General features: G+C 52.7%; 3 protein-coding genes across 6 annotated transcripts; 1 reads left to right on the top strand and 2 right to left on the bottom strand.

The window, feature by feature from the left end:
- Positions 1–771: 771 nt before the first annotated feature.
- Positions 772–7428, bottom strand: LOC108153537. 4 transcript variants are annotated; one of them, XM_033387703.1, is made up of 5 exons: positions 7097–7428; positions 1353–1471; positions 1217–1298; positions 1045–1165; positions 772–918 (listed from the first exon to the last, which is right to left on the bottom strand). In XM_033387703.1, the coding sequence occupies exons 1-4, from the start codon at positions 7284–7286 to the stop codon at positions 1068–1070; spliced, it is 489 nt and encodes a 162-aa protein (XP_033243594.1). In that variant the 5' UTR covers positions 7287–7428; the 3' UTR covers positions 772–918; positions 1045–1067. The 4 variants fall into 4 exon arrangements, 3 of the variants coding, with proteins under 3 accessions (XP_033243594.1, XP_033243593.1, XP_033243595.1); XR_004471629.1 differs by having other exon boundaries at positions 775–918; positions 985–1165; positions 7097–7426; XM_033387702.1 differs by lacking the exon at positions 772–918 and having other exon boundaries at positions 936–1165; positions 7097–7426.
- A 909-nt stretch (positions 7429–8337) lies between these two features.
- LOC117186661 lies at positions 8338–16986 on the bottom strand. Its single transcript, XM_033387699.1, has 9 exons — positions 16790–16986; positions 15611–15853; positions 15301–15552; positions 13452–15242; positions 10025–10276; positions 9655–9966; positions 9285–9596; positions 8915–9226; positions 8338–8856 (listed from the first exon to the last, which is right to left on the bottom strand). The coding sequence occupies exons 4-9, from the start codon at positions 13506–13508 to the stop codon at positions 8338–8340; spliced, it is 1764 nt and encodes a 587-aa protein (XP_033243590.1). The 5' UTR covers positions 13509–15242; positions 15301–15552; positions 15611–15853; positions 16790–16986.
- Positions 11953–13680, top strand: LOC108153686 (ketohexokinase). Its single transcript, XM_017283808.2, has one exon. It carries the CDS (start codon positions 12098–12100, stop codon positions 13394–13396), a length of 1299 nt encoding a protein of 432 aa, XP_017139297.1. The 5' UTR covers positions 11953–12097; the 3' UTR covers positions 13397–13680.
- Positions 16987–18142: the final 1156 nt, after the last annotated feature.

Here is an 18142-nt window from a genome sequence, read left to right as displayed (position 1 = left end):
CAGCGGCAGCGGCAGCGGCAGCGGCAGGGGAGTGGTTTCCATGACACACCAAAAGGGGACAGCCCGGGACCCCGGTGGCCTGGAGAGCCCTTCGGACGGGGTCTCCCGAACCTCCCAGCATCGCAGAGAGAATTAAGTGAAAATTGGATTCTTTACATTTTGCTTTGGCTCTGGCTTTGACTCTCCCTTTCGCTCGAATTTTCCCCCCCTTTGCGCATTTTCCATTTTGGCCAAATCGAGTGGCGGATGGCTCGGATCGGGGCGGACTGTTTAATACCTGAAGCGTGTGCAATTGTGCTATTATTATGCAAATTTCACTGCCTTCATTGCATGCGTGTCACCCTGCCCGTCTCCTCTTCCTCTTCTTCTCTTTTTTTTTGTAATTTAAATGAGGGTCGTAGGGTCGTGTCTCGGTCTTCGGTCCTTCGGCAGTAATGAGAGACAATTGAAATGTCAATAGCCTGGCAATTGTCTGCAATAATATGCCAGGTAGCCCAACCGTCATCGCATCCGTGTCCCGTGGGCTGTCATTATCCAGGGGTTGAAGCCCGGCCGACTGTGTGACCTATTCGCAGAATACTGCGGAATTAGGGGTCGATTACCCGTAATCTAATCGAATGAGTGCCATTGATACTACCCTCAACAGATCGATCCATTCGACACGAGACGCACCGAGTAATGAGAGGTCTACAATGTCTACAATGTCTGATTATGCGGGTCGACTAGAGACAGTTTGCCTAGAGGCTAGGTCTTGGGGTAGAGGCACAAACATTCAAGGAAAAGAGTCCACATTTAGATCAATTGTTTGGTTTATTTGCTTCCCTTTGAGTGCTCACACGCACCTCTTCGTTATCCGACGTCCACTGACGAGCTGTGTGCTTGAATCGACAGGCTTTTTGGCAGCCTCTGCAACCTTTACTGTAAAGACAGGAAACTATTATCATTTTTGAGTCTTTGAATTGTATTTTCTAAGGAATTTCAAACGTTCTGCTCCCCAAATTCTGCAGCCATGCTGGACACTCGGTGGAATTTGCTATCTTTCACCTTTCTCCCAGAGAAAGGCAGGACTATACCCTCGGATCCAAGTCCTCGTAGTGTTCCCTGTCCGCATCCATTTCGGTTTTTAGATAGGTATAAGCGGCTATTGAGAAGATGATGTACAGCGCTAAGGGGCAGAAGATGCGATTATTTCCTGGGGGATACTCGCAATACCTACCCAGCGGGATGATCATCCAGTGGATGGCGAGTGTGCTCAGGCCGCAGACAATTATGGAGGAGCAGACCAAGCACCGCGATCCCTGCGGATCGACGCGACTTGAGAAATAGAGATCTTCTCGGATGATCAGATTTACCTTCAGAATGCCAGCCAGCAGCATGGCGCCAGACAGCGTGAAGCCCGCTCCGGACAGACAGCCGATTACCTTGATGGCGGCTGCCAGCTTCTGCTCCCGCACAAAGTCCAGGACTTTATCTAGGCGTAATCGGGTGGGATAAGGATTCGAGATTAGGCCGGGACGGGGAAGCTCCCGATTCGATGGCTGAAGCCTTCAATGCCCTTGCAGATTCGATGGATTCGATAGTTGGACCCCCGACGGACATACAGAATTGAATATTCTCCCTCCCGCTCCACGCACCAATTAAAACGAGTCCAAAGACGATGTTCCAGCAGGCCCAGAGGATGCTGGCCCTGAAGCTGGAGCACCTACACAGCCATCTCAGGCAGGGACACGCAAAGCACATGATTGCCAAGAACTCGTCGAACAAATCTTGAAACTCAAATATTCTGACATTGAACAAAATATATTCTCACAACGGATTCGGGTTCAGCGATGAAGCGAAGCTCGAAGGTGGCTCAAGCTGTGGAAACACACAAGCAGGGCATCCTCTAAACCAGAAGCCTTGGCTCCTTTTCTATGAACATGCAACTGGTCAAGCAGAGCCCTTCTGAAACCTGAAGGCTTGGCGCGTTTTGCCTTGCAATTAGCCTGCAAGCAGTTCATCCGTTAAACCTGAAGCTTTGGTTCAAGCAGTGCGCTGCTGAAACCCGAAGGTTTGGTTCGTTTTGCCTGGACTTCATCCTTGAAGCAGTTCATCCTCTAGACCTGAAGCCTTCGCTTCTTTTCCACTCACAAGCATGTGATATCATAGCCTTGCAGGCGGCTCAAATCCATTAGGCATGTGTGTTAATATTCCCCAGCATCCCAGGAATAAAACAAAATCAGTAAACGAAAGTCCAAGTGGACGGGGAGGAGTGTGCTGCTTGGAATACTGGGAGTACTGGGAGTACCTTGACCGAATATCCCCCTGACGGTACAACAGAATCCTTTGCCTGTCAATAAAAGTGCCACCTCGAAAGAGGGATCTATTGATGCATTCGGCACAGCCTCTTTGTCTCCATTGGCCAGAGCCGTGAGTGCACCTCCAGGCCACCAGGACAGCGGCTCTTCGCAGGTCGTAGGCGACTTGGAGCCCTGCAACCAGGCCCATAGGCGCTCACGGTCTAGCTTAGGAATACTCGTAAATGTGTGGCGTTTGCCGACAACTAGAGCCCCAAACAAATAAGTAAACAGCCCGGAACCCGAAACCCGAAACTATTGCAATTTAAATGAAAGTTGGAAACTCTGGCCGAATTCCTGGAGAGTCCTGAGCGGACTGTCAAGGAGCCAGCAGCTGCGGCGGATAAACTCTGCGATGGCGATGGCGGAAGGGTTGAGGTTGTTGTACCTTCCACGCATGTTTATCGAGAGCCACCGGGCATTAATTACGTATACGCCACCACGCTGGTCCAATGCCACCGCAAAAGAAGGGGTGGTGGATGGTGGGTGGGTGAGTGGGCGGTGGGGAAAAGTTTCTCGCTCGGTTAGCTCGGGCGTCGTGCATGCAAATTAGGGCTCGATATCTTGTTGACTTTCTGACCGCCAAGAGAACCTTTGATTACGCATGCGAGCACTCGATAAACTTTGCCGGAAACTTTTCCCCACGAGGGGGGGGGGGGGGGAGGTGCCTCTTAGAAGCAAATTAAAGGAAACGCGCAGCAGGACAGCGGAAGTGCGTTGCCCCCCCCCCCCACCCCCAATCGGACCTATTCAATGCCTGGCTCTGCGAAAAGGGGGTAGAAAAGGACTTGCCGGTTTTTCCTTGCTGGAAATTTCTTGCCGGATTCCTCAGCGAAAAAATGCAGGAATCAGGCTCCTTGGAATGGCCAGACCTTTTCCTTTTTTGCTTGGAGGAGCAGCTAAAAGGGTCCTCAACGATCCTCAAAGGATACATTTCGCTGCATTCTCGCTGGCCCCTGGAGACTGCGACCAGGACACCAAGAAGTGTCCATAGAAGAGTTTTGGGGCAGGGCAAGCCTGCTCTACTGCTGGCAATCATGGAACTTGTCGCAAATCAGCGTGCGATTAGGAGTAGAAACAGTTTCTAGACACAATCTTGGGCTCCAGCTGAGGGCGCTGGGCTCTGGGCTCTGGGCTCTGGGCTTCAGAGCTTTGAAGGCGGAAGCGGATGTCGTTCTTTTGATTTAGCAATTGGAACAGCAATTGGAATGACAACAACAGCAGCCGAAATGGGAAAAGTTTTCGGGAAAGTCTTGGCGGAAATGTGGCAAGTAAATTGAAGTACCATTGAAGACCACACAGTCCCCCGTTGTGGGGTGGGGTGGGCAGGGGTGGGGTGGGGCAAGGTCGCCCTTTAAATCCAAATTGCTGTCTTTTTGTCTGACATAATCGAAGGATTTGTTGGAGGGCAGCAGACATTCGAGAGGAAATGAAAACATTTCGACCAGAAGCAGCCGAGCGCACTTTGATCTGCGGCCCCCCAGGACCCTCCGGAGGGCCGTGACGGAGGGTGACGGAGGTGGCGCACAGGTTGGGGAGGCCACGCCAGCAGCCGAGCGGACAAGTTACTCAATTACCACGAGTGGCAGGACAGGAGTGGGTCCTGTGTCCTGATTAAATGTCAAAACAATTGCGGGCTGCAGGCCACGAGGAACCATCCAATCAGGGACCCCATCCGGGGATCGGGCCAGGCCGTATCACTAGAAGCCGCGGAGATGCAAATGCGTCCTGGAGTTTCCTTCGAGCTCAAGCAACACCAAATGTAATCGGACAGCAGGTCAATGGGCGACTGCATCAGATACTCCCCTGAATGAACGATTGAATGATTGATTGATTGGTGGGATAGCGTGGCGGAGAGGGAACGGCATCGTCTGTACGTAGCTCTGTTCTGCTTCCTGGAAATACCCATTAAATCCCACAACCGGATATGCAAAACGAAGTCCTGGATTCATTTCCGGCTTCATTTAGGGGCGAACTTTGTACATCTTTGCGCTCAACTTTTATCTCCTGCCCGACCTGGACGCCGCTCCTTTTCTTCCTGCCCTCAGAGGGGGGGCAGGGCGGGGCGGGGATGTGACAACTGGGGCATAAGTGGCGGACGATAACCGAGCCTCGAAACCGGCCAGATATGGGGGCACCACGACCAATGGACATCATTAGCGTGGGGATGGAGCAGTGCCGGGCGAGGGGTCCTCCTCATCTCCTGTTCTCTGGCAAAGTGAATATAAAATAGCAACAAAAGGCACAAAATAGCAATAAAAACACACAATTTTTTTGAAGAATTTTAAGAAGTAAATTTCCTGCCCTTGCCCCCCCTTGCCACCCCTCCCGGCCACCTCCACGGCCGTCGCGCAGCGTGCAGCGTGATGACCTCATTAATTTTCAATCTGAGCCAGATTACAGGCCGCTGCTGACCACGCCCAGCACGGGCGCATGATGAATCTCTTCCCCCCCACTCCCCCCTACCCGCTCTCTAATTTATGATGATAAATGAGTTTCAATCAAGCGGCAAAAGTGGAGTTGACGGGCGGCCAGTGGGCCAGTGGGCCAGTGGTCCTCCTCCCTCATCTGTGCAGAGATTTTTTTGTATATGACTCCTAGGCGGGGGGTGGTGGGCACGGGGCATGGGCAGGGGGACTTTCTTTGAATATTTATGAATTATTTTTGGGGGATTTTGGCTTTTGATTTTCGTGCTGGGCTGCGCCAATGGTTTTTGATAAGAAACGAGGGGGAACGTTGTGAGTTGCTGCGGACACCGCAACTCTACAGTTATACCCGATACTTAGTCAGTATGGCTCTCCTCCGGCAGACGCCGCTAATATTGAACGACACGACAAAGAGTGCGTGCGAGAGAGACAGAAAATCAGTCTGAGCGTGACGTCGGGCGCTGCGTAGCCACTGCAAATTGATTTGTTCCTATTGGCTATAAAAATGATCTGATCTGATCCAGATTCAGCAATCTGATAGATATGGTCATTATCTATGATTCTGCGTTTTTAGTTTTCTCGAATGTGCAATATTGTGGATGCAACAGATTTTCGTCCTTTGTGTGGGCGGAAAAGGGTGGGGCGAAATTTTGAGATACATGTTTTATAGTAAGATCTAACAGGAGTGCGGATACCAAATTTGATTACTCTAGCCTTAATAGTCTCTGAGATTTTTGAATATCCCCAGATTTTCGTCCTTTGCGGGGGCGGAAGGGGGTGTGGCGAAATTTTGAAACAAACTCGTCTCGGTCCGATATATTAGGAGTGTGGATACCAAATTTGGTTGCTCTAGCTTTTGTAGTCTCTGAGATCTAGGCGCTAATGTTTTACTCTAAGCAAAGCCGCCTATGCTACGTGTGTGTTAGAGAGAGACAGGGCGAGAAAAAATGAAATTGTTTTCTTGATGCTGGCTATAATAATAATACGAGCCAATTCAGATTCCGCAGTCTTAAAGATATGGTCATTCTCTACAATTCTACAATTATGGTTTTCTCATATCTTTAAAATTGTGGATGCCACAGATTTTCGTCCTTTGTGTGGGCGGAAGTGGGCGGGGCGAAGTTTTGAAATATTTTTGTAGCAGTGACATATCACAGAAGTCTGGATCCAAAACATCGTTGCTCTAGCTCTTATAGTCTTTGAGCACTAGGCGCTGAAGGGGACGGACAGACGGACGGACGGACAGACGGACAGACGGACAGACGGACAGACAGACAGACAGACAGGGCCCAATCGACTCGGCTATTGATGCTGATCAAGAATATATATACTTTATGGGGTCGGAAACGATTCCTTCTGGACGTTACACACATCCACTTTTACCACAAATCTAATATACCCCAATACTCATTTTGAGTATCGGGTATAAAAATACAGAAACAATATTAATTTTGAGTCGAATTTGGAATGTGCATTTTTTGTGCGCCGTTTCCAATTAATTATTTCTGTCGAAGCATATTTGCATAATCCGTTCGAGCAGAGGCGATAAACAGGGACCGAGGGAAATGCGGGAAGGAGGAGGAGGCGGTCCTGGAGGAGGAGGCATTCCAGGAGGAGGCAGTCCAGGGGAAGGCAGTCCACCTGCTTCGTTGTCGTTTGTTTAAATAATCTGGTAATATTTCAACGAAACGCTGACAAAAAGAGAGAGTATCATAAATAAATGGGGGGGAAAAACCTTTTTAGCCCTTTTTCCGCAGAGCAAAAAAATGAAACCGTTTTGCAATCAATTGGGGGCCAAGAGATGCGGCCCGAGCCCGATGAAGGCTGCCCACCACCCGAGCATAGCCGAGTGTATCCATATATCCGATATCCGATAATTTATTGCCCGCTTGCTCCTTGTCCGAGCGTCTGGCAAGGTAATTATTATCTCTTGGCACACGGTGCGCATACGTAATAAATGGCCGGCTTTAACGGTTTAAGGTTATGCGACAACTGGCCATCGACTACCCCCAGCTCCTCCTCCGCCCGCCCTCCGCCCGTCCGCCACTGATTCGAAACAATTTTCATTTTCACTTTGCATGTCTCGTATTTGCCCCACAATTTATGGATGCTGGGCGCTGACTCTCGGCCTGAAGTACCTGAACCGACCCTTCTATACCCTGGAGCCGCACAACAGCTCCATCCACGAGGCCGTCGTCGGCCCCGAGCCAGAGTCGGAGCCAATGTCGGAAGATACTGTGAAGGCTGCCTGGGAACGTTTGAGCAAGACGGCCTATTAAATGCGAAGAATCGAGAGGGGGAACTCGTCCAGGACTGTACGTTTGGGATACTCACAGTTTTCCTCTCCACTGCATAAGTCGATGGGGCTTTCCTCTCCACAGGCCAGCACATTGATGATCCACTCTCCAGACTCCACTCTCCAGTCTCCAGTATGCGATGGTGCCAGTCGTGGCTGGAGGAGGAGGGAGGAGACTCGTCTTTGCCTTGTGCCCTCCAGTGGGACACGATTTTTAGGGAGTAGCATGTGCCTCCTCGAATATAATGAGTTGTAATTGAACTTTAACTTAACACGAGTCTGTTCTCTTGTGTTGCAAAATGGCTTTCAAAGAAATCTGCTTTTGGCACAGCTGATTTTCGGCCAGTGCTGGAAAACGCCAGTACGAATTTCTCACTGGCGCGTCTCAGAAAAGAGCTTCCAAAAGATAAAATGGAATGGGCATCGATACTGTATCGATATGGGAATGAGATATTCCTGTTTTAAAAGATATTTGTTGGATGAATGCATCGATTATTCTTACGATCTATCGCAAACCATTGACTCATCTCATATTTGGGTATCGCTGAGAGAAAATACTTCATCTTCATGTAATCGTCGCTATGCTTGGTGCGTGCATAAATTATGCATCCATAAGTACGCTTTCTTGCGATATTTGTACATGTCTAATTTATATTCTTCTCGATAGATAGACCGACATGTTCGATATATGATCAATATCGATATATTCTTGAAGATACCCATCCCTATAAACGCTTCTTGCATACAAGTGTGCCCACAGCAGCATTCTTACAAAATATCGTCAGGAATAGTGTTGCCAGACTCTGCGAGATTTCTGTACCTCAAAAATGCAAAAAAGCAAAGCAAAAAAGTCGAGATCATGATGCAATTATACAAGGTGGTCTCGTCGTTTGGTCAGTTCTTCGACTTATAACACTAATTTTGCGCAGTAAAGTCTGTTATCATTGTATCAGACAACTCACAGCCTGGGCCTTTATTTCAGTCATATATAAATTGTATATTATGTTAGTATGTTCTCATGGTGCCCGAAGAATTCGGAAAGTGTGGGATTATTCAGACTTTGTGGAATCTCAAGTCTGGGCGTAGCAGGCCGTCCACTCCCACGCAGATAGCGCTGTGTGTACGTTGCAATGGTAGACCTGTGTAAGGAACATCAAAAACGGTGGTCGAGCCGGGTACGTCTGCGGAAAGTAAAGGCGTAGTTTAAAGTGGCAGCCCTCGTAGGGCGTGCCCAAGGGCCCGAGATTAACGGCCTTCCAGTCGTAGATACAGTCCTCCACTAACTCCACCGTGCACCCGTCCGTCGGATCGCTCCTTGCGGAGGCGGCGTACGCCTAATTTGGAGCCCCGCAACTTGTAAGCTAGCGGCCAAAGCTCCCATGACGGCATGGTTACCGGTGCCACGTTGTGGGTCGGGATTCTGGAGGAGCGTCACGATCGGTGCGGTGTCCTGCACAGGAAGACTGTTGGTACCGCGGCGATTGGGCTCGCGGCGGTTGGTCCCACGGCGATTGGTACCGCGACTATTGATCCCGCCACGGTTGACAACGGGAGGGTCCTCAGCGGGCGGCTGGTTGGCAGCGATCTGGATTGCACGGCGCTGGCTGGCAGTGGTGGTGGTCCTGCGGCGCTGGCTAGCAGTGGTGGTGGTCCTGCGGCGCTGGATAGCAGTGGTGGTGGTCCTGAGGCGCCCGTGAACGGATATGGCCTCCACTGCGCGGAGGAACGCAGCGCGTCGGGGCAAGGGCGGGGCGGCAAGGGACGCCAAAATACGAGCACTTCTGCGGAGCGCCATTACCTGCAAGACGGCAAACAGCTTAGAAAACACTTTTACGGGGAATACGATAATTTCTTACGTTCAGATTATTGATCCCGCCACGGTTGACAACGGGAGGGTCCTCAGCGGGCGGCTGGTTGGCAGCGATCTGGATTGCACGGCGCTGGCTGGCAGTGGTGGTGGTCCTGCGGCGCTGGATAGCAGTGGTGGTGGTCCTGAGGCGCTGGATAGCAGTGGTGGTGGTCCTGCGGCGCTGGATAGCAGTGGTGGTGGTCCTGAGGCGCCCGTGAACGGATATGGCCTCCACTGCGCGGAGGAACGCAGCGCGTCGGGGCAAGGGCGGGGCGGCAAGGGACGCCAAAATACGAGCACTTCTGCGGAGCGCCATTACCTGCAAGACGGCAAACAGCTTAGAAAACACTTTTACGGGGAATACGATAATTTCTTACGTTCAGATTATTGATCCCGCCACGGTTGACAACGGGAGGGTCCTCAGCGGGCGGCTGGTTGGCAGCGATCTGGATTGCACGGCGCTGGCTGGCAGTGGTGGTGGTCCTGCGGCGCTGGATAGCAGTGGTGGTGGTCCTGAGGCGCTGGATAGCAGTGGTGGTGGTCCTGCGGCGCTGGATAGCAGTGGTGGTGGTCCTGAGGCGCCCGTGAACGGATATGGCCTCCACTGCGCGGAGGAACGCAGCGCGTCGGGGCAAGGGCGGGGCGGCAAGGGACGCCAAAATACGAGCACTTCTGCGGAGCGCCATTACCTGCAAGACGGCAAACAGCTTAGAAAACACTTTTACGGGGAATACGATAATTTCTTACGTTCAGATTATTGATCCCGCCACGGTTGACAACGGGAGGGTCCTCAGCGGGCGGCTGGTTGGCAGCGATCTGGATTGCACGGCGCTGGCTGGCAGTGGTGGTGGTCCTGCGGCGCTGGATAGCAGTGGTGGTGGTCCTGAGGCGCTGGCTAGCAGTGGTGGTGGTCCTGCGGCGCTGGATAGCAGTGGTGGTGGTCCTGAGGCGCCCGTGAACGGATATGGCCTCCACTGCGCGGAGGAACGCAGCGCGTCGGGGCCATGGCGGGGCGGCAAGGGACGCCAAAATACGAGCACTTCTGCGGAGCGCCATTACCTGCAAGACGGCAAACAGCTTAGAAAACACTTTTACGGGGAATACGATAATTTCTTACGTTCAGATTATTGATCCCGCCACGGTTGACAACGGGAGGGTCCTCAGCGGGCGGCTGGTTGGCAGCGATCTGGATTGCACGGCGCTGGCTGGCAGTGGTGGTGGTCCTGCGGCGCTGGATAGCAGTGGTGGTGGTCCTGAGGCGCCCGTGAACGGATATGGCCTCCACTGCGCGGAGGAACGCAGCGCGTCGGGGCAAGGGCGGGGCGGCAAGGGACGCCAAAATACGAGCACTTCTGCGGGGCGCCATTACCTGCAAGACGGCAAACAGCTTAGAAAACACTTTTACGGGGAATACGATAATTTCTTACGTTCAGATTATTGAAAATTTGATTTTTATTTTCCCAGAATGACTCAAAATGTCGCACACGAAATGAAAGTGAGAGAGGTATGTTTTCCAGCACAGTTTCTTTCGACTGCGTTTCCAGCACAGCTTCCTTTGACTCGGTTTCCAGCACAGCTGGCCATCGACTACCCCCAGCCCCTCCTCCGCCCGCCCTCCGCCCGTCCGCCACTGATTCGAAACAATTTATATTTTCACTTTGCATGTCTCGTATTTGCCCCACAATTTATGGATGCTGGGCGCCGACTCTCGGCCCCCCCCCCCCTCCCCACCCTACCCGGTTGCCCACCCCCCTTTAGCCCGGCTTTGTCTCTTTTATCGGCGGCCCCTGCCGTCTCCGTCTTATCGTTTATATTACGGCAAAGCGGGCCAGCGACCACTCAACCCGAATTAAAAATCCCTTTTCAATTTCACTTTTCAACAACACACACACACACACACACACACACACACACACAAAAGAGGAAACCCTGAGAAAAGGGTCGTCCAAAGATGGCGGATAATGCCCGTCCAAAGGGCACGGAAGTGCCGTAGAAGGGGTTGCCATTCTACGGGCTTAGACTGTATCTAGTATCTGTCATCTGGTATCTGGCTTTGTTCTGTATCTGAAAAGTTCCTAGTTTTCCCAACAAAATACGATGCTTCTGTGCGCTGGAGACGCCGAAAATCTCTCTCTTTATAGAACCGGGGCTACGAGGATGTCGGCGACGTGATCGAAGCCCCTTTTGGTGCACTTGTGGCTGGCCAGGCGATTGGCAAACTCCACGGCCACGGGCACGGACCGCTCCCGCACGTAGACGGCGTAGATGAAGGCCGCCGTGAAGGTGTCGCCCGCGCCCAGGGAGTCGACCATTTTGCGCGGCTTGAACGCCGGCGCCAGGGTGATGGCCCCCGACTCGTCCAGCACGCCGGCGCCCAGGTCGCCCCATCGGAAGACCACGGTGGGGCGCTTCAGGTTGAAGCCCCAGCGCGAGCGCAGCCTCTCGTCGATTCTGGAGCAGGCGATCTCGGGCGTGGGCCAGCCCTGCTCGCGGGCGAGCCTCTTGGAGAAGATCACGTAGTCGCAGTAGTCGACCAGGGGCCACATCTCAGGTAGGTCCTTGCTGAGCTCCAGCGAGACGGTGATCTTGTCCGCATGGCTGGCGGCATTGAAGGCCGCCACGTCCTCCACCATGGCCAGGGTGGTCTCGAAGGACATGCTCGGCATGTGCATCCAGCCGTAGCGGCTCAGGTCCAGCCTGCGGAAGTCCTCGATCGAGACGTGGGGAAACGCGGCGCTGCGGCAGCTAATGACGCTGCGCGTCCTCGGCGACTTGGCGAGCACCACCGAGGCGAAGGGCGGCACCTGCTCGCAGGTGGGGCAGTTCTCGACTATGATGCCGCGGGCCCGCATGTCGTCCGCCAGCATGCGGAACATCTGCAGGCTGCTCAGCATCCCGAAGAACTCGCACTGGACCCCCAGCCGCCGCAGCACCGTGCAGTTGTTGGACGCACTGCCGCAGCGCTGCCAGTAGCCGCGCAGGCACTGCGCGCACGGGTCCGCCCCGGCCGCGGGGAACCGCCGCACCACCGACATGTAGTCCATGGCGGTGGTGCCGGTGCACAGCACGGTCCTCTTGCCGGCGGCCCAGCTCTGTATGCTGCCCCTCTGCTTAGACATCTCCGCAATTTTGAATACAGTTTCATACAAGTTCCAACGGGGATAATATTTGAAATCTATGCCGTACTCGGATGTGGAACAGCCTTCTTTTCTCGGAGACGAGTATTGAGATATCTCCGAATAACTTTCCGATCTCGACACTGAAACCATCAAAATTATTCGAAATTCAACAAAGAAAACAAACAATGAGCCATCTGTGTGCCCCCAGCGTGATGAAGGCCGTGCTGTGCGTCGGCTGCACGGAGGTGGCGTACGTGACGAATGTGGAGCGGTTCCCCGAGAAGGGCTCGCGGGTGCAGTGCCAGAGCGCCTTCATGCAGCGCAACGGCAGGACCTCCAACGTGTGCACGGCCCTGCGCCTGCTGGGCGCCCGCGTGGAGCTCTTCGGGATGCTCAGCAGGCTGGGCACCTTCCGCATGGTGCTGGACGATCTGCGCCGCCGGGATATCGTCATCAGCAACTGCTCCTGGACGGACGAGAGCCCCAAGTTCTCGACGATCATCCGGGAGAGAAGGACGGGCACCTGCACGGTGGTGCGCTGCACCAAGGCGTTCCCCTACGTGACGGCCAGGGAGTTCGAGAAGCTGGACCTTTCCCTCTACGGCTGGGTGCACTTCGAGGCGCGCAGCGCCCGGGAGACTGTCCTGATGATGCGCCGCGTCCTGGACCACAACAACGGGCTGGCGCAGGAGGATCGCATAGTGGTGTCGCTGCTGGTGTACGACGCCCTCGAGGACAACCTGGACCTGCTCAGCCTCTGCGACTATGTGCTGTTCGGCCGGCAGCTGGCCCTCGAGGTGGGCTGGAGCTCGGCGCACGTGGCCTGCGAGCAGTTGAACAGCGCCCTCCGGACGCCCCGGTCCATACGCACGCGCCGGCCGTGCATCATCTGCCCGTGGGGCAAGCAGGGAGCGGTCTGCATGGACGCCCAGGGCAACTTCTACGAGCTGCCCGCCCACACGCCGAAGAGGATCGTGGACAGGATGGGCGACGGCGAGTGCTTCACGGCCGGCTTCATCTACGCCACCTTCGTGCGCAGGCGCGGCCTGAGCGGGGCCGTGGACTTTGCCAACCTCGTGGCCAGCCACAAGATCGCCAGCGTCGGCTTCGACGACATCGCCAACCTCCAGATCAGTCCGCAGAAGCTCGAGCCGCCGCCCGTTGAGGACAGCGAAAGGTCCTCAGAGTCCGAGGACCTCACCAACGAGCAGCGCACCTGCCGCAAGTACCTGAACCGACCCTTCTATACCCTGGAGCCGCACAACAGCTCCATCCACGAGGCCGTCGTCGGCCCCGAGCCAGAGTCGGAGCCAATGTCGGAAGATACTGTGAAGGCTGCCTGGGAACGTTTGAGCAAGACGGCCTATTAAATGCGAAGAATCGAGAGGGGGAACTCGTCCAGGACTGTACGTTTGGGATACTCACAGTTTTCCTCTCCACTGCATAAGTCGATGGGGCTTTCCTCTCCACAGGCCAGCACATTGATGATCCACTCTCCAGACTCCACTCTCCAGTCTCCAGTATGCGATGGTGCCAGTCGTGGCTGGAGGAGGAGGGAGGAGACTCGTCTTTGCCTTGTGCCCTCCAGTGGGACACGATTTTTAGGGAGTAGCATGTGCCTCCTCGAATATAATGAGTTGTAATTGAACTTTAACTTAACACGAGTCTGTTCTCTTGTGTTGCAAAATGGCTTTCAAAGAAATCTGCTTTTGGCACAGCTGATTTTCGGCCAGTGCTGGAAAACGCCAGTACGAATTTCTCACTGGTGCGTCTCAGAAAAGAGCTTCCAAAAGATAAAATGGAATGGGCATCGATACTGTATCGATATGGGAATGAGATATTCCTGTTTTAAAAGATATTTGTTGGATGAATGCATCGATTATTCTTACGATCTATCGCAAACCATTGACTCATCTCATATTTGGGTATCGCTGAGAGAAAATACTTCATCTTCATGTAATCGTCGCTATGCTTGGTGCGTGCATAAATTATGCATCCATAAGTACGCTTTCTTGCGATATTTGTACATGTCTAATTTATATTCTTCTCGATAGATAGACCGACATGTTCGATATATGATCAATATCGATATATTCTTGAAGATACCCATCCCTATAAACGCTTCTTGCATACAAGTGTGCCCACAGCAGCATTCTTACAAAATATCGTCAGGAATAGTGTTGCCAGACTCTGCGAGATTTCTGTACCTCAAAAATGCAAAAAAGCAAAGCAAAAAAGTCGAGATCATGATGCAATTATACAAGGTGGTCTCGTCGTTTGGTCAGTTCTTCGACTTATAACACTAATTTTGCGCAGTAAAGTCTGTTATCATTGTATCAGACAACTCACAGCCTGGGCCTTTATTTCAGTCATATATAAATTGTATATTATGTTAGTATGTTCTCATGGTGCCCGAAGAATTCGGAAAGTGTGGGATTATTCAGACTTCGTGGAATCTCAAGTCTGGGCGTAGCAGGCCGTCCACCCCCACGCAGATAGCGCTGTTGTGTACGTTGCAATGGTAGACCTTTGTAAGGATCATCAAAAACGGTGGTCGAGCTGGGTACGTCTGCGGAAAGTAAAGGCGTAGTTTAAAGTGGCAGCCCTCGTAGGGCGTGCCCAAGGGCCCGAGATTAACGGCCTTCCAGTCGTAGATACAGTCGTCCACTAACTCCACCGTGCACCCGTCCGTCGGATCGCTCCTTGCGGAGGCGGCGTACGCCTAATTTGGAGCCCCGCAACTTGTAAGCTAGCGGCCAAAGCTCCCATGACGGCATGGTTACCGGTGCCACGTTGTGGGTCGGGATTCTGGAGGAGCGTCACGATCGGTGCGGTGTCCTGCACAGGAAGACTGTTGGTACCGCGGCGATTGGGCTCGCGGCGGTTGGTCCCACGGCGATTGGTACCGCGACTATTGATCCCGCCACGGTTGACAACGGGAGGGTCCTCAGCGGGCGGCTGGTTGGCAGCGATCTGGATTGCACGGCGCTGGCTGGCAGTGGTGGTGGTCCTGCGGCGCTGGATAGCAGTGGTGGTGGTCCTGAGGCGCTGGATAGCAGTGGTGGTGGTCCTGCGGCGCTGGATAGCAGTGGTGGTGGTCCTGAGGCGCCCGTGAACGGATATGGCCTCCACTGCGCGGAGGAACGCAGCGCGTCGGGGCAAGGGCGGGGCGGCAAGGGACGCCAAAATACGAGCACTTCTGCGGAGCGCCATTACCTGCAAGACGGCAAACAGCTTAGAAAACACTTTTACGGGGAATACGATAATTTCTTACGTTCAGATTATTGATCCCGCCACGGTTGACAACGGGAGGGTCCTCAGCGGGCGGCTGGTTGGCAGCGATCTGGATTGCACGGCGCTGGCTGGCAGTGGTGGTGGTCCTGCGGCGCTGGATAGCAGTGGTGGTGGTCCTGAGGCGCCCGTGAACGGATATGGCCTCCACTGCGCGGAGGAACGCAGCGCGTCGGGGCAAGGGCGGGGCGGCAAGGGACGCCAAAATACGAGCACTTCTGCGGGGCGCCATTACCTGCAAGACGGCAAACAGCTTAGAAAACACTTTTACGGGGAATACGATAATTTCTTACGTTCAGATTATTGAAAATTTGATTTTTATTTTCCCAGAATGACTCAAAATGTCGCACACGAAATGAAAGTGAGAGAGGTATGTTTTCCAGCACAGTTTCTTTCGACTGCGTTTCCAGCACAGCTTCCTTTGACTCGGTTTCCAGCATAGCTTCCTTTGACTTGCTTTCCAGCACTACATTTTGCCCAGCTGTTTTGCCGTTTCTCTGTTTTGAACTTTCACGTTTCCCCCGCCGTATACGATTCTGTATTGAATACAGTCAAATAATTATATTGTACTGTATAGCCCCAGCAATAGTACACAGGATTGGAATTGGGAGCTCTTTTAAGTTTTGGGTGGATTATAAATCCCACTGGCTTAACAAACTGCTTTATTTGCAAAAGTTTTACGCCTGAAAAAGGAAAGGGTCCTTATTATCCGCATAAACTGGCTTGCTGGCTGGGAAAAGGGCCAACCAAATTGAGCAGAAAAGAGAGCAACAAGCATTCAATAATTTTATCTTGGGCCATGTTATTCTTAATATCTGTATAACACTAGAATTTGCCAACTGACTATCTGCCAAAAAGAGATAGCCATAGGGGAAAAGCTTGCAGTGCGAGAAGGAGGAATAGTAAAGCTGGGAGCTGTGAGCAGCGACTGCTACACTTTTAAACAGTTTTTTCCCAAAAAGCGACTCAGCTGTTCTACTGATAGTCGGGAGTCGTGTGCCAGTACTGCATTGATTGCATGATACTATTTCGATACGTTAATGGCTTTGTATGGGAATAATGTGAAGAGAAATGTATAGCATTGAGAAAAAATAACAATCAAAAAATAACAGAAACTGCGTAGTAGAGTGTTCTGCTGTGCCTTTAATTCGCATTTTGCTGGGAGCGCGGCTGGAGAGAGCGTCCCGGCGCGGTGCTTTTGCATTTGAGAGAGCGAGCTCAAAAAGGAGTTTGCAAAAGGAGAGCACTAAAGCAAGAGCCGAGAGAGGCTGACACAAGAATGTGCTCGTGTGATGGTCGAGATATTCTGCCTAACGCAATCTTTTTTCTCCAGGGATCTGCACAGTCCATTGGGCAGATGTTGAGCTTCTCCTAAGCAATGGGTATCGTATCAGCATCAGCTCTGTGTATGCCAATGGGATTTACTACAATATCAGGTTTATTCTAGGAGTTACCAGGGCTCGATACATTACCGTATCGGTCCCCTCCACGGCCAATGTTGGGCCCCATTCCCGACGCCTCGGATGGACGGGCACAGCGTGGTGTGGTGTTCGCCAGGCTTGAGGTGCGTATGGATATGGTGGAGGACTGCGGCGATATCGAACAGTTCCAAGAAGTTCCAAGTAGCCCCAACCGGACCTCTCCATGAACGAGTATATTCCAATGAAGTAGCCTCCTACGGAAGAAGAACCTTCGGTAAATGTTTAAAGCCATCCATTAAGGCTATCCATTGCTGTTGCTGTTGTTGTTGCCGATTTTGCGCCTTGCACTGATTTATTTGATATTTTCAGAGAGGCGTCAGACCATTCCGAAATATGTATGGCACCGGAGGGACCTCACCCCAGGGACGAATTGGCCAGAGAAAATATCTGTATTTATGTATTCGGTCGATGGGCGGAAGGAGCACTGGACGGGGCCCTGTTGCCACAGCATAATTGCCACATGATTAATTCTGAAGTCAGACGGAGACCAGGACCAAGACCAAGACCAAGACCAAGACCAAGATAAATGCTAATAGATATACATTTATGAGGCTAAAGGCGGGGACGGGGCGCAGGCGATGGCGACCGTTTCCAGGACGCTGGGCAAATGTTGTGCATAGCTGAGGAAGGCGGTTGGTGCTTCGGTCATTTATCATTTCGGACAACAGGCGGCGGCAACAACAACAACAACAACAACAACAACAATTACCACGAATATAAGTGACAATTTTCATACATTTCCATGGGCCACACGGCGTATGAGCGATGACGACAGTTTTGGCGAGCTCTAGAAGAGGATTACCAGCGATGACGAGGACGAGGAGCCAGTTCCGTGTCCAACAAATCGATAAGTGTTCGAGTCTTCTGCGGGGACGCACAAAAACTTGTTCCGGAGTCCAGAGTCCCCGCCTCCGCCTCCGCCTCTGTCTCCGCCTCCGCCATAAAGACATCGGCTTGGACACTTGGAGCTGCTGCCGCCCGTATATGGGCCCGTATTATGCGTCGAAAATGTGCAGCTGCCAACTGAATAAAGCCCTGGCCCACCCAGACCCGCACTCCCGCCCACATAAAGAACCAGCCAGGGACAGGGCCAGAGCCGGGGCCAGAGCCAGGGCCAGGGATGGGACTTCCGGTGGGAGAGCAGCAGAACCTCCTCCTTCTCGACTGCATGCAAGAAGTCGAGCAAAAAGAGCGAAGAGCAACGGGCCAACGGGCCAACGAGGCACACACTCGGGCGACCGGCATTTATGTAAATTACAAATTATTTCGGCTGTAAAAATTCAGAGGGAAATTGTTTTTGGCAACCGGCAAGGCAGCAGGGCAGCACGAGAGCCACAAAAACAA

The sequence above is a fragment of the Drosophila miranda genome, chromosome XR (genome assembly GCF_003369915.1).
Source record: "Drosophila miranda strain MSH22 chromosome XR, D.miranda_PacBio2.1, whole genome shotgun sequence".
Taxonomy (NCBI): Eukaryota; Metazoa; Arthropoda; class Insecta; order Diptera; family Drosophilidae; genus Drosophila; species Drosophila miranda.
The sequence above is the reverse complement of the archived record's forward strand: the minus strand, read 5'-3'. Positions and strand labels throughout refer to the sequence as shown.

Excerpts from the sequence above, each read along its gene's own strand:
- LOC117186661 (XM_033387699.1), bottom strand. The coding sequence starts at position 13,508 with ATGTGCTGGCCTGTGGAGAGGAAAGCCCCATCGACTTATGCAGTGGAG. Across the intron at positions 9,597-9,654 it reads GCGGGATCAATAATCTGAAC|GTAATGGCGCTCCGCAGAAG; the intron begins GTAAGAAATTAT and ends GCCGTCTTGCAG. Across the intron at positions 8,857-8,914 it reads GCGGGATCAATAATCTGAAC|GTAATGGCGCTCCGCAGAAG; the intron begins GTAAGAAATTAT and ends GCCGTCTTGCAG.
- LOC108153686 (XM_017283808.2), top strand. The coding sequence starts at position 12,098 with ATGTGGAACAGCCTTCTTTTCTCGGAGACGAGTATTGAGATATCTCCG.
- LOC108153537 (XM_033387703.1), bottom strand. The coding sequence starts at position 7,286 with ATGCTACTCCCTAAAAATCGTGTCCCACTGGAGGGCACAAGGCAAAGA. Across the intron at positions 1,299-1,352 it reads TGCTGGCTGGCATTCTGAAG|GGATCGCGGTGCTTGGTCTG; the intron begins GTAAATCTGATC and ends GTCGATCCGCAG. Across the intron at positions 1,166-1,216 it reads CTGGATGATCATCCCGCTGG|CGCTGTACATCATCTTCTCA; the intron begins GTAGGTATTGCG and ends TCTGCCCCTTAG.